This window comes from Talpa occidentalis, unplaced genomic scaffold (assembly GCF_014898055.3).
Source record: "Talpa occidentalis isolate TD23 unplaced genomic scaffold, MPIMG_talOcc4v2.1 talOcc4.12, whole genome shotgun sequence".
NCBI classification, from domain to species: Eukaryota; Metazoa; Chordata; class Mammalia; order Eulipotyphla; family Talpidae; genus Talpa; species Talpa occidentalis.
This window is the reverse complement of record NW_023601212.1, coordinates 92,315,392-92,330,407: the sequence shown is the minus strand read 5'-3', so window position 1 is coordinate 92,330,407 and position 15,016 is coordinate 92,315,392. Positions and strand designations below refer to the sequence as shown.

The 15,016-nt window shown below is 47.3% G+C and overlaps 1 protein-coding gene across 1 annotated transcript in view; it reads left to right on the top strand.

Moving 5' to 3' along the window:
- The window catches only part of VPS35L (VPS35 endosomal protein sorting factor like), a 101,608-nt gene that overhangs the window by 20,241 nt on the left and 66,351 nt on the right, over positions 1–15,016 (top strand). Inside the window, exons 9-13 of the mRNA XM_037507530.2 lie at positions 3,580–3,639; positions 9,115–9,211; positions 9,942–9,989; positions 11,735–11,828; positions 14,748–14,825. Of these exons, the coding sequence (XP_037363427.1) occupies positions 3,580–3,639; positions 9,115–9,211; positions 9,942–9,989; positions 11,735–11,828; positions 14,748–14,825 (377 nt within the window). The remainder of the gene's footprint in view (positions 1–3,579; positions 3,640–9,114; positions 9,212–9,941; positions 9,990–11,734; positions 11,829–14,747; positions 14,826–15,016) is intronic.

Genomic DNA, 15,016 nt, shown 5'->3' with positions numbered 1-15,016 from the left:
GTCTGATCCGGGAACCCCCAGGAACAGGTCACGATACAGAGCAGCCTTGGACTGTGTCCTACTTTGCAGGAGAGACGCACCATCGGGCTGCTTGCTTGTGTCCACTTGTATTTGTCTAAGGAACCTCTGGAGGGAAAGTGGCCACTGTGGTGTGGGGGTATAGGCAGCGAGGAGAGGCTGTCAGGGACTCTCTTTGTGTCTTCAGTGGTTTAGTGGAATTTGGGGCCATGGGAACGTTTTACCTGTTTGAAACCAGACACACAAACCCGGCACCTGCTTTCCATGCTTCTCTCAGTCTTCTCTCCATGACGCTGCCAGCGGGACCGCTGTCTGGATCTGCTGTGAATAGTGTTGCTCAGGCCTGGGGGCGGTCTCAGGGAGGCTCTGTGGTGCTTGGGGTCCCCGTGCTGAGTGTTAGTGCCTCTTTAAAAGGAGTGGGACTCGGCCTGCCTGAGTGCAAGCTCTTGCCTTCGTCTTTGCCCCACAGAAGCATCTGACGGGAGGGCAGTTGTTGGTGATTGTTGACATGACTGATGGGATTGGGCACCTTGCCGGGCAGAGATGTGGGTCCTCCAGGCACCTGCAGTGAACAGTGAGCAGTGCTGGGCTGGCAGGGGGCTTGTAGTAGAAGCAGTGAGGCTGGACCTGAATTCTGGTGTCTGCTGTGCTCCACGCCCTGCCCTTGGGCGTTTATGTTCTTGAGCTTATGTTATGAACTTGAACCTCAGTTTCTTTCTTTTTTTTTTTTTTTTTAAATAGAGGCATGTTTTATTTATTTATTTGTTTGTTTGTTTGTTTGTTTGTTTGTTTATACATGCACTGGGTACAGTCAGAAGCGCGGGAGGGTGAGAGAATTCACCAGAGCCAAAGCGGGGAGCAGAGCAGGCAGAAGGACCGAAGTACACTGCTGAGGGGAGCAGCGGGCGGCAGGAGAGGTCTGCGCGCCATGTGGGACCCTCCTCCGGTGGCCGGGGAGCAGCCGGGGATCGAACGGGCGCCGCAGAGGCTGCGGGCAGCTTCGCAACCCAGCGCTCAACCTGACATGTAAAATGGGCATAGCTGAGCCTGCCTTCAGGGATTGCTGGCAAGAGTTAGACGAGAGACTGCGAGGGAGCCTGTGACGTCTGTCCCCCTCTGCGAGCTGGCTGGCGGGGACGGTGCACACGACTTTGCCCCAAGCCCGGCACAACGTGCTCAGGAAGTATTCTCTGTTATCATTGTCGTTATGAGTCCATTTTAGTGCCCTTGATGGAGAAGAAAGTGAACCAAGAGAGGAAATAAATTTAGGATTGAGTATTATTTCTCAAAACAACAATCTACTCACTTAACAAAAGGAGGAAAAGACTATTCACCAGATTCAGTTGGTCAAAAATGATTTTGTAGTTAAAGTCCCCTTAGAATGGGAAGTAGAATATTAAAAAAAATTTTTTTTAAAGTAGTTTTAGCGAGATGGCGGCTTTTGTGGAGGAAGTGCAGGTGCTTCTTACAACTGGTGCACACAGGTGAGAAGTCACCTGGCCTCCCAGCGAGGCTGGCTGGGCGATGGCCCGGGGAGAAGCTGCATGCAGGGTCAGCACAGGACCGTGGCCATCATGGAGGAGGCCTCTCTTGCACCAAGTGTGGCTGCTGTGGGGCCCGTGCCCACAGGTAACCAAAGCACAGCTGCCCGGAGGGCACAGACAGTTTGGAGAAACAGGGCTCGATCTCTGAGGTTTTCTGGGTGCTCTAAACTGAAGCAGTGGCTTGGAATGGTGCTTCTCAACTTTGCCTGCCCTCCTGGGAGCTTTCAAAGCACCCTGACATCAGGTGGCACTCTAGACCATTTATCTCAGGGCCTCGGAGGATGGACACGGGCTCCAGCACATTTCCAGGCACCCCAGGTGCTCTACAGGGTCAGCCGGATCGAGACCCTCTGGTTTCAGGGGTGAGGAAGTCTCGCTGCTGCGTGCAGGTTGTCACACTCCATCCAGCTGTTAGCTCGGAGACCCTGGTGCCTCTCATACTTGAGCGTATGAGGGAATTCCCAGCAGGTTACTCGCGCTGAGGTGTGGGCCCAGGAGTGAGCATTTCTAGCACATGCCTCGGTGATTGTCATGGCCCAGTCCACGCTGGAGAGGTGTCAGCACGGCTCCTTGGGCTTCCTGAACCCTCCCAGTGAGGCATTGCATCCCACGTTCTCTGAGGACCAGCAATGGGCCTTACAACTTTCTGTCTCATTTTCCATGTCTAGACAAGGAATGTGGTTCCTACTGCCTCGAGCAATGGGGTTCCCTGTGCCTTGAAGCACAGGAGGTACTTTTGATGTGAAATTTGATATGGAAGGGAACAGAAAATGAACAGAACTATACTTCTTTATCTCTTGAATATTGATAGCATTTTCCAAATGCTTTATTTTTTTGTACTAGGTTATGGGTTGGCTTGTAAACCATGTCTAGACTGCCCACTTGTTTTTCTTTTTTTTTTTTAATAAGATTTATTTGTTTATACAAGCACTGGGTACAGTCAGAAGTGCGGGAGGGTGAGAGAATTCACCAGAACCAGAGTGGGGAGCACAGCAGGCAGACTGACAAAATATACTGCTGAGGGGAGCAGCAGGTGCAGCAGGAGAGGTCTGCATGCCATGTGGAACCCTTGCCAGCAGGCGGGGATTGAATCAGCGCTGCAGAGCTGCAGGCAGCTTCGCAGCCCAGCGCTCAACCGCTGTGCCACTGGGGAGGCCCTGTTTTTCTAAATAGTTTTAAGTCAGCCATTTGTTTACATACTGTCTCCGGCAGCTTTTGTGCTATACTAGCAAAGTGAAGTAGTTGTGACAGTGACCTCTGAGTCCCACAACCTAATACGTTCTTCTATATTTTGAACAAAGAATGTGCAGGCACTGATCTATGTACTGGGGGTGTCAGTGAACCAGACACAGGCCTCTTCCCTTGCAGATCTTGCATTCTAGTTGAGTCTGAAGTTCTGATGCTTCCAGACACCAGGCAGACCACATACATGAGTGAAGCAGGCTGTTGATGAGACAATAGGAAATGGTGGAGATTGTGGCTAACTGGGTTAAAAATGTCATTTCAAGGGACCACCAGTTACCAATCTGTTCTAATTTACTTTTATCTTATAGGGATATGGGCCCATTTTTGCCACATCATATGTGAAGAAGTAGGAGACCTGGTTTTTCATGTGAATTCTCCCAGTTGTTGCCTCTTGGCATTTAATTAGAAAATGTTAAAATACTTTGTGGACCAGCCTGCTGTGTGCCAAATAAAACGGGTCACTGCCGATGTGCAGCCTCTGGCCTGGATTATGAAGTGGAGTGTCTTTCTTTGAGAGAATGGAGGTGCCTGAGGTTCTTTGGCTCTAAGTTTCAGTTAAGAACCATCACTTTCCTGCTTCTAACAAAGAATAAACATCTTTTAATGAAAAGGAAAGTGACTTAAAATGTGTCCACTTGGTGGCAGCATACTATCACAAGTTAAAGGCATTGGGCTGATGCCCTGCCTGTGTCCCTAATTAATTAACAAACATTTACCTTGTGTTTGCTCCTGAAGAGTGTGAGGCTAACATGGTATGTCCTTTTCTCTCCAGGAAAGCTTGTGTATGAGCGCATCTTTTCTATGTGTGTGGATAACCGCAGCGTCTTACCAGGTAATGTCTTCACTGCCCCCATGTCACTCCTGTGTCGTTCCACCCTGGAGTTGGGATTAGATTTATAACAAGTCCAGGTTTATGAAGACCAGAAGTAGTGTGTGTTTTTTAGCTTTTAGTGTGTTAAAGGTAAAAGGAGCACTTGTGTAGATTTCTGATCATGCTAGTTTTTTTAAAAAACATCACATTTTCAGTCTGGCTGAGAATTTGCACAGATAATTTGGATTCAGAAGGAAGAAAATGCATCCATAGATGGATTGCACTGAACTTTCATGCCAGCTTAATTTCTCTGCTGCTTGACATTTTAACATTTTTCCTACATGTCTTTCTAAGACACAAATTGGTTTTAAAAAAATCAACTTTACATGTGTTGACGAACAAAGTCAAATAAATCAATGACAGCAGATGCTGTGAATCTATACTGTGCCCAAGTGATATTTGCATTAAATGTATTGCCAATCCATTTTTACTGCGCAGGTGGCTATAAGGGGACAACTAGATTATAGAGTCTCTTGTATGAATGATGGGGATGTGCTGTCAACGTGGATTTCTTGCAACAGCTTCCTTTCCCCCTCAGGTTTCTAGCACTGCTCTAAGACGATGTCCCTGCACTGAAGCTAGAATGACAAGTGTGTTGCTCCCTCTTCCTTCACCTCCTCTGCCCCAGCAGTGGCACGACCCAGGGGGACAAGGATATGGCATCTGCCTCAGTAACTCATAATTTGACCTACCCTTCCTTAACCTTTCTTACTCTATTTCTATTCTTTGTTCCATCATCCATCTGTATTGTTAAAGAAAGCTACTCAAAAGCCACACTTGTCAGAAAAGACAGAACTTTTCCGACTTTCAGGGATAGAAGAGCTCTTCAGAGTCATTTCCTTAATGTAGATGAGCAGACCCAGTGGGGAAGGATCAGGGGCTTTCTCGGCCCTTGCTGGGCACCTTGCCCTTCGCGCGGGGTCAACACTGTTCAATATGGCGTCCCCAGCTGCAGGTGGCTCTGGAGCACTGGCCACGCAGCCCAGCCAAGCTGAGGCCTGCCCTGGGTGTATAAGCACACTCTGGAGTCTAGAGACTTAATACTAATAAGCCATAAAGTAACCTCACTAGTAATTTTTTTGTATTGGTTACGTGTTGGAACATTTGGATAGATTGGGTATAAGTACTATTAAAATTTTAGCTGTTTATCTTTTGAACATGGTTCACATCCATATTTTGATGCTCTAGACCTTCCCCTCCCACCCCCCACATCACACCGGTGATATTTTTTGATGCCCCTCCCACTTTCAAGGCTCCTCCAGTTGGGAGGCAGCGAGCCGGTAGGGTAGAGGGGTAGGCCTGGGGCCTAAGGGCTAGGGAGCCTGAGCCAGCTGCTTCAGGTTCCACCAGCAGCGTAAGCTCTCAGCCCACCGGCAGAACTAAACTCAGATGTTTTCTTTCTTTGCGGCAGAATTTTTTTTTTCCCCTAAAGATTTATTTATTTATTTATACAAGCACTGGGTATAGTAAGAAGCACAGGAGGGTGGGAGGATTCACCAGAGCCAGAGTAGGGAGCAGAACAGGCAGACAGATGAAATACCCTGCTGAGGGGAGCAGCGGGCGCGGCAGGAGAGATCTGTCGTGCCATGTGGGACCCTCGCCGGCAGCCTTGGATTGAACCGGTGCTGCAGAGGCTACTGCAGTCCAGTGCTCAACCGCTGAGCCACCAGGGAGGCCCTGCAGCAGAATTTTTTAAAATGCTTTTTGGTAGAGGTTCTCCTTCCTTTTGTTATCTGCCTGGCCCCAGAGATCTGAGTGTGTGTCTTGTAGTGATTTTCCTACCTCCCAACAAGCACTGACTGTACATCCATCTTTGGGTCACATAAGGAAAAACTACAATAACTTCCTACCTAAACTATAAAATTTCAAAATGAAAGATCATTTTCATGACCTTTCATATCCAGTTCTAACTACATTAATTGGCACTTTCATCACTAAAAATTCTTTTCTCCCCAGACGCGTATTTTTCTTTCACCTTAAATTGTGCAAATCAGGATTTTGCTTCCTTAAAATTACTCTCCCCTCCCTCCTCCTCAGTGAAAATCTTCATCTGCAAACCTCATCTCTGGCTCCAGGAACCTGAAAGGGGAAAGGGCAGATTTTCTTCAAAAAAGTCAGTGATTTGGGGGATGACTCTTAATAATTAAAGAGAGAGCTTTGAAATCTACTCTTCAGGATTCTGCTTAGAGAAATTGTGTGTAGAAAGAAATCTGCTGGCCTGTGTGTTCCTTCTCTCCATCTGAATCAAGTTGAAGTGGTAGATTGAATTTTTGAGGCCTTCACCTTTAGGAGTCTTGCCTAAAGCCTGGCTCTTAGGAGTGTGGAAAGGTACCAGTGTCCTTTGGGTTCACAGAAGGACACCCTACTAGATTTGGTCATTTTCTCCTGATATTTTTTAACCTGTCATGTGTGACGAGACCATCTCAGTGATACAATAGTTTTATTTCTATTGGGAGTAATAGTTTGGGTTGTGATGAGTATCTCTTCATCTACTGTGGGCATTCCCACCTCCTGTCTTGCCCTGAGGCTGACGTACGCTACCTCTGGGTCAGCAGTGTCCTTAACTGACCTGGCCTTTCAGGCATACCCTAAGATGACGTGGCCGCCCTATAAGCAGTTATGTAAAGAGTCTGCTCACTGCTGGGGTAGAGACTTGGCAAATTAAAGACAATTGGACTCCTTGGTCTCCTCCCTCCTCCTAAAATATCCACAGATGTTAGATACTCAGGGTCAAAAATTGCACCATAAGAAAAATAAGTGGGAAGTAGAAGGAAAAGTCCCGCTCTTGTCTACTTTAGAGATGCTGCTGAATTACTTGCCCAATTCTGAATTCGTTCTCTGCAAAACACCCCACGTGCTAAAGCATAAATCTTGCCAGGCCATGTGCCTCTTCTGCTTGGAACCCTTAAGGCGGTTCTGTAGCACTTAGAAAAGCTCTCAGGGCCCTCCCTGAGGCTGCTCCCCTCACTCTCATGCCTCTTCCTGCTCAAGTTGGTTTGCTTTCCTATTCTTTGAGCATGCCAGACCTACCTCAGGGCCTTTCCACCTGCCGCTTCCTCTTCCTGGAATACATTTCCCCCACATCTAAGAATGACTGGTTCCTTTTTTTGTCATTCAAGTCTCAGCTCCAGTGCCACCTCTCCAGGACCCTTCTCTGGCCACTCTCTGGTGACAGCGCCCCACCTCATCCCCTTACATCACTGCCTACTCCAGCACCTAGATGTATGTCTTTTATAGTGTTGACTGCTGTCACATGTGATCTTATTTGTCTGCTTGCTTATTTTTTTTTCCTGTTTATTATGTTTGTTTCCCCACTGGAATGTAAACTTCATGAGGATAGAGTCTGTTTTGGGTACTGTTACCTTCCCATAGTCTAGAATATTATCTTTAGTTAGTTCTTAAAACACTTGGGTTGAGTAGCAGAAATCATCTGTAATGTTACTGTATTACTTAATTTGCTGTAGGACTTCAAACTGCCACATAACATCACCCTTATCCTAAGTTACCTACTGGGCTGGAAGGCAAGTCTGAAGCCTTGGGATGTGCAGACTGTGTCGCTTGCCCTCGAGGTGTCTCTGCTGAGCCTCGAGATGTCTCTGCTGAGCCTCCTGTGATTTTGGGCTCTCTGGCACTTGAATCTCTGTGGTCCCACCTGTTGCTGAATATCTGTCCCCTCAGCTATGAAGTGAGGGATTTCCTGGATGACCTCAGAGGCTTATTTTTGCTTTTGGGTTTCAAATCTTACGATTCAGTCATATGACGGGAAATGAACTCTTCTCTTCCCTCTACCAAAAAGCAAGATTGACAAATGAATTCAAGAATAATCCTTATCTTTTCCTCTTTGGATTTCTTGGAACTTGAAAATACCATGCTATTTTATGTGGACGCTTGCAGGCCAGGAAGGGGAACATGGCAATCCCCTTCCCTTTGAAAATGGCAAGTGAAATAATACACTTAAAAAAAAAAAAGAATGCAAATGGGGCTTGAATGCAGGATGCAAGCCAGAACATTCCCCAGTAGATAAATACTGGAGATGGCAATGCCAGGGTCTGCAGCTGTGATTAGTGACTCTTCTCAGCCAGTGAAGTACCTAGAAATTTATCTTTTTGCTGAGCCCATCAGAATTTTGATCACCTTTATCATGTATCACCAAGGAGCAGAATCAGGAAGGAAAAATGACTTCCCTGTAAAGCAGGATGAGAGCCCCTGAGCCAGCATTCGTTTGCTGTATTTTCAAGTAATTCACTTTTCCTTTGTGTTTGGATCCTAAAAGCATAAGCATGTCCATGGGCGGGATGGCCTCCCTCTGTGTAGAAATCCTGGAGAAGGCCTTTCTCCAAGAGTTCAGCTGTGGGCTTGTTGGTGTTGATGAGCTTGGTGGTTTATTTTTTTCATTCTTTCAAAATTTTCTATAACCTCTTCCTTATTGAGGTGTAGGCTAAGATTAGGTTGGGGTGCCAGAATCCTCCAAATAACATGGCTGGGGCAGCCAGACATGGGAACAGCAATCTGACTTCTGTCTTGTTGCCTCCCTGGTTCAAGATGGTTATGGAGGCGCCAGCCATCATATGTGCATTCCAGCCGGCACAAGGCGGGCGGGAGGGAGGGCAGGCCCCTTCCCTGAAAGCTGTTTCCCAGAAGTTGTGCTCTTGTTTCTCTCCTGGGACCGGCCTTTGGTGGCATGGCCACACCTAGCCACAAAGACAGCCAGACGTCCAGCAGAAAAAGGAGAGTTTTGTTGTTAGAGGAAGAGAACAGAAAACGGGGGAAACTGACTGAAGTCTGTGTTCAGCTGGTGGCCTAACTCAGGACCTGGGTTTACCCTCAAGTCTGGCCACTGTGATATTTATAGCAAAAGCTTCCCTCACATTTCATATTGCAGGGTAGCTTCCTTAAAAAGCATGTAGAGTTCTTAGTAATATCATCATAGTTACTGGTAAGTACACTGAACCTTGAGTTATATCAGAAGCAGTGGCCAAGCATGTAGGATGCCCAGTTGACATCCAGCATCATATGTGCATTCCAGCCGGCACAAGGCAGGAGGGAGGGAGGCCAGGCCCCTTCCCTGAAAGCTGTTTCCCAGAAGTTGTGCTCTTGTTTCTCTCCTGGGACTTACGCGCACTTGCTGTGTGCCCTGGGTGGGTTACGAGACTTCTCTGGGCCTCGGTGTCCACAGCAGTAAAGAGGAGGATAAAGGTACCTAACTCGGCAGGTGCTGTGGGGCTGAACCACCCCTGGCACTTCGCCTGTGTGCGTGCTCTCGTTCTCTTCACCCGTGTCCTCATCACGATGGTGACATCTGGCAGGAAGACAGAGGTGTCCTGGGTGGCTGCGCTCCTCCCTCGCCTTGGTAATGTGCTCCCGTCCCTGGATCTCCATAGCCATTGCAAAGCCTGAGGATCGGGAAGACTGATTGGTGCTGTGCTTGTATTCCAGATCACTTCTCTCCAGAGAATGTCAATGACACAGCCAAAGAGACATGCTTAAATTGGTTTTTCAAGATCGCTTCCATCAGGGAACTCATTCCAAGATTGTATCCTTTTTTTTTTTTTTTTTTTTTGATTTTTAGTCTGATGTTTATAAAGATAGGCTAAAAGAGTTGCACTGTTAATCGAAGCCATGTGATGGGATGCCCTCAAATTCCTGTTGAAATTTGGTCCCGTTACGGTTGTTCATCTGAAAATACTGGGCTGGCCACGGCGCCCTCTCATGCCTGCCGTCCCTAAGAACTTTCCCTTCTCTTTTTCACTCTGAAAATGATACCATATCCCAGGCTTGAAAACAGGCTTCCTGTTTTCTTGAGGAACATCTCCACATTAATTCTCTCAATTACAATGCTCTATTCTTGTGTTTTCTCTGGTTCCAAGAACTTCAAAAGAGCAGGGTCAAGCCATTTTCCACAAATGCCGGTATTGGAGAACAGAGAATTCATCTTATACACATGGAAATCTTCGTGATCCAGAGTCACTCTTTCCCCAGAAAGCCAGGTTTGAAAAAAGCTCAGCCCAGTTGGAATTTAACTGCACAACCAGGAACCAGGATGCAGCATTTTCTCACATTTTACTCAAATTAAGTATGAAACCTAAAAACCAAAGCTAGAATCCACAAGCCACTAAGCTGACTTCATTGTCTGGCTTGTTGAGACCCATTGGGCTCCCCCAACCCCTCAAGACATACCTAGTTCTGTACATGAATAGTTTAGTCCTTTCCCCACAGGAACGGGCCGTCTGGAAAATGTCTTCCTTAACAGAATGTTTTTGCAGTTATGTGGAAGCTTCTATCCTGAAGTGTAACAAGTTCCTCTCCAAAACGTAAGATGCTTTTTTTTAAAAAAAGATTTATTTATGCATGCAAGAGCTGGGGTGTAGGCCAGAGGTGTGGGAGGTGAGAGGATTCACCAGAGACAGGGTGGGGAACAGAACAGGCAGATTGACAGAAAAATCCACTACTGAGGGGAGCAGCGGGCGAGTCAGGAGAGGTCTGCTGCGCCATGTGGGTAGCTCCCTGGCCGGGGATTGAACTCATGCTGCAGTGGCTGTGGATTGCTTCATAGTGCTGATGTGTAACCCCTTGCACCAACAGGGAGGCCCCCCAAATGTAAGATGCTTTTTAAATGTCCAGAACCAATGTCCAAAAAATTCTCTTTCTGTCTCTCACACACATACACACACTAATGATGGTGTGATAGTAGTGATCATTCATCGGGTACTTAAGTGTGTAGCAAATCTGAAGCTAAGCATTTGTTAGATGCTTTCTCATTTAGTCCAAATGAAAACTCGATGAAGTAGAGATACCATTTTAATTTCCGGTTTACAGAGCAATAAACACAGGCTAGAAGTTGAGTAGCTCATAGGAGAATCCCGGTTCTGCTATTGTTAGCTGCCTGGTCTGGAGCAAGCAACTCAGCCTCTCTAACCCTTGAGCTCCTCTGTGAGCAAGACCCTTAGCAGGGGACGGTGAGGCCTATTAGGCTACATACATGCACACGCGCACACACGCACTGAGAATGCCCCTGGCACACAGTGGGCTCGCTCACATGCAGTGGCTGCTGGTTCATGGCGATGGAGATGATGTAAGAAGCACAGCCTCTGCCCCTGAGCCTCACACCTCCCTGGCTCACCTGGGATTTTTTTTTTTTGAGTAGTGGACAGAGCTTAGGGAACAAATGTAGGTAATATGGATCTAGGGATGCCTGGGGTGGTTTGGGGCAGGGTGGGGGGCGTGTCCGCATTAGTGCTAAACAGTTACTTTGCCTCACCAGGTGGGGGCGGCTAATGCCTTAGGCAAAGTGAAGCCCCATGTCATCAGAGAAAAGATTCACAATATATTTTGGGGCATGGGGGTCGCAATGCCAGCCCGATGTGCCAGGCGTCGGCTGCTGGGGGGCGGGCACAGGACAGTAAGTCAGTGACTGAGGAACAGCGACGTGGCGAGAATATTGGGAAAATCAAGGGCTGATGGTTCAATGGAAAACAACTCTGGGACAAAAACTGTTAAATCTATAAAATAAATAACGTGACCTCTAAGAGGAAAAAACGTGGAGGTTGGATTCCAGTACTTGACAAACGGTGGGGATGGGGAAAAAGCCAGGCAGTGAGTGTGGTCTTCAGGAGAGACTTGTTTTTTTTTGTTTGTTTGTTTTTAAAGATTTATTTATTTATTTATTTATGCACGCACTGGTTACAGTCAGAAGCGCGGGAGGGTGAGAGAATTCACCAGAGCCAGAGCGGGGAACAGAACAGCAGAGTGACGAAGTACACTGCTGAGGGGAGCAGCAGGCACGGCAGGAGAGGTCTGCGCGCCATGTGGGACCCTTACCAGTGGCCGGGGATTGAACCGGCGCTGCGGAGGCTGCGGGCAGCTTCGCAGCCCAGCGCTCAACCGCTGTGCCACAGGGAAGCCTCAGGAGAGACATGTTACAGGGCCTTGGGGGACTGACACTTGGCCCCGCCCTGCTTCTCCCGCCGTGTAGGGAGTCCAGCTCTGTCTTTATTGAAAAGTAAAAGAACAGAGCGCTCACACGGTTGTAACACTGCCCTCTTTTTGTCTCGGACAGGGGGATTTCAGAATGTCTGCCCCGCTTGACCTGCATGATCCGCGGCATCGGCGACCCGCTGGTGTCAGTGTACGCCAGGGCCTACCTGTGCCGGGTGAGCTCGCTCTGACCTTCTGTCTCCTTCAGGGGGCCCCGCCTGCCCCCCAGTGCACCAGTCTCTGAAAGAGGGTCTTTATCAAACTGCTAATTTTAGAGCCCAGCTCTTTGACAGAAAGCAGAGCTGTAGGATTTCTAAAAATTAATTTTAAAGTAGACCCACTTACCGTGACTCTAAATTAGGGACGTTTAAGGTCATCTTACAAATGAACTGGTTTTCAGAATTAATTGTTTCTCCTTTTCTTGCCAGGAAGGAGGCCTCCCAGGCCTTTTGACTGATAGGCTGATTTTCATTGATTTAAAACATGTTTTTCTTTTATCTTGAATTGATAGTTTGGTTATTTTCCTGTCCTTTTGTTAAAGAGTTGGCTTAGTGTGTGCTGGTCAAGGCTGTCTGGCCGGGAGATGCGTCAGGGGCTGTGGAGGGCGCAGGCCTGACTTTGAGCTTGTTCTGAGGGGCGAGGCCGTCCTAAAACTTTTTCTCCTTAAAAGCAATGAGAAGCTTCCACTTATAATGATTAAGTTTCTTGTTTATGAAAAATACGCCCATGGAGGATTTGTGGTCATCTTAGACTCACAAAAAGGCTTCACCTTGGCCAGCTCTCAGTGGGCGTCCTCCTGGTTGGTCCATCAGCACGCTTACCTTCAGAGAGGGAGGATTGTTCTGCTGACTTCCTTGAGGACAGAGCTACGGTGTCAAGTTTTCCCCTCCTCTGCTGGTGATTGTTCATATATTAAACCAGAAGGCCAGGACTGGCAGCCTTTGATTTGCTTTTTTTATTTGACATTCAGCAAATATGTCTCGCTCAGTGTGTCCCAAAGACACCAAGCCGTCACTGCCCTCAGAGTGCCTCGCAGACACCCCGTGATGACACGTATAGGTTGGCTTCTTGATACTGTTTACCATCAGCCTGCTCCCCCTTCACAGCAGACGCCAGAGTGTTTGCGCCTTGCCATCTGCTTCAAACTTGCGGTGGATTTTTCCTGCAGGAATCGGGCGTGTTCTCTCGAGCGCCACCTGTTGACTGTGTGGAAGATTGCTCCTCCTGCCCTGTTGGTGTTGGCTGCAGTGTCCTTTGCATGTTTGCTGCCTCCCTTCCCCTTGAAGAGCACAGCAAATGCTCTGGATGTGTTGTCGGGAATCATTCTCTCCCTCCTCACTCAACTCTGCCTTTCTTAACCAGCTGCTTCATTCTGTGACTTGCTTTTTCCAAAATGGCAGCCCACAGCTACTCCAGGCCCCCATTCTCCCAACTTGGGAACTCCGGGGGAAAGAGAGGGCCTTCCTCTGTAGTTCCAGCCAGTCTCAGGGCTGATTCTCAATGGACCACCTTGCGTCACTTGTCCATCTACAGGACTGTGGCCCTGGGATAGGGTATGCCCCTCTGATGGAGCCAGGGCCACATGCCCCCCACCGTGGGCCCTGTTGTGGGGTACGTCCAACTCCATGACAGTCAGTCCTCATGGTCCAAGAGGGAGGTTTGAGTTTCCAAAATCAAATCGTTTGCTGATAACAAGAATAGGGAATGTGTGCCAGCCAGACAGAAACAGCAGAGAGAAATCACAAGCAACTCTCTTTGCTACTCTGGGTAGAATACTTTTGACCCAAGCAGACTTCCAAGCTGCTCATTTGGCTTGATGGGAAGAGATAAACAAAACACAAAGTGGTGAGTGGGCAGGGCGTGGGGGGAATCTCAAAGCTGTTTGTTAAAGAAAAGTATGATTAACTTCTCTTCTAAGTCAAGCCCCCTCAACTCATCTCTACTGCTTGTCCACTGGGCATGTCTTTCCTGTCGCCTACCAGATAATTAATGCCTTTTCCACGATATGATTAAGTGGAAGGGGAGACAATAGAATCCATACGCAGTAGAACTGGAGCTGATGTTCGTGGTTAGTATTGTTCGTATTGTTTTAATCTACTTGCTTGTCCCCGGAAACAGCCCCAACAGCCATAGCGCTGCCCTGGAATTTAATGCCCTGATGGACCTCACATAATTCTTCCCAAAGGAATTCTTCACAGCCATCTAAAAAACATTATCATTAATCTTTGTGACCCCTGGGTGGGGAGGAGGTATGTGGCTAAACTTTGTCCCCATCTGAAGAAAACAGGTCCAGAAAAGCCACTTCCCTTACAAAGTTGTTTCTGTGCTGGTGTGCGTGGTCAGGCGTTGCTGTGTGTCTGAGGACCGGGGTTTCAGGCGATTCTCATGCTCTGTTTTCAACATACGAGCTCCCCTCCATAGCTCATACCTTCATTTTTCTATCCAACCTCGGGGCTCTGGCCTCCTCTCTGATGAACACTTTTTTTCATCTGGAAATGTTGCATTCTGCTTTTTAAATCACGAATGCAGCCATTGGATTATAGCTTTGTTACACTGTCCACTCGTCTTCTATAAAATTACTTAAAATATATGAAAATTTATGTGCTTTCCTGACAGCCCAGCACAGAAGGAATCTGTGTATTTGAACAATGCATCAGCGAGGTCCCCGCTGACTCTTACGTACCAGAGTCTTCTCGCTTCACTTAATAAGTCCAGCCCCGTGTGTGTGTATCATTTTTTAGAGAGGAAGGGAATGTAGTACATACTGTCTTGAAAGGACGTTCCCCCCGAGTGCTGTATTGATTTGTTCTCTTGGTCATCTGTTCAGAAATACATTTATTACCTTTGGGAAATTGCAAAGATGATTACTGAAAATGCTGTTCTTTTTTTTATTAAAAATAGCTTCTGTGGTTTTCCTTATAAAAGCAATATATGCTTATTGAATGAGAACAGAGATAAGCTAAAAGAATACAAATGAACTTTCTGGACTCCTCCTCTGTGGCTAGATCTTAATTTACAAACATGGCACCGTGGAGGTCTATTATCTGTCTCCTGCTTGCCCGCGGTCAAAGTAATGTCTCTGGGTTCTGCTGCAGGTGGGAATGGAAGTGGCCCCACATCTCAAGGAGAGCCTCAACAAGAACTTCTTCGATTTCCTTCTTACACTCAAACAGGTAAGAGAACATGAGCAGAACAGCTAACTGGTAGAACAGTTACAGGTTCACAAATTGACAAAACCAGTTGATTTTCCAAGTTGAGATTTGCCTTAAAGCTCTTAAGATGTGTAAACCCTAGAAAATTGCACCAGCGTCTGTTGCAGATAATTAAAATGTGTTGATTGTACTGAACAAGCCTGGAGAATTAA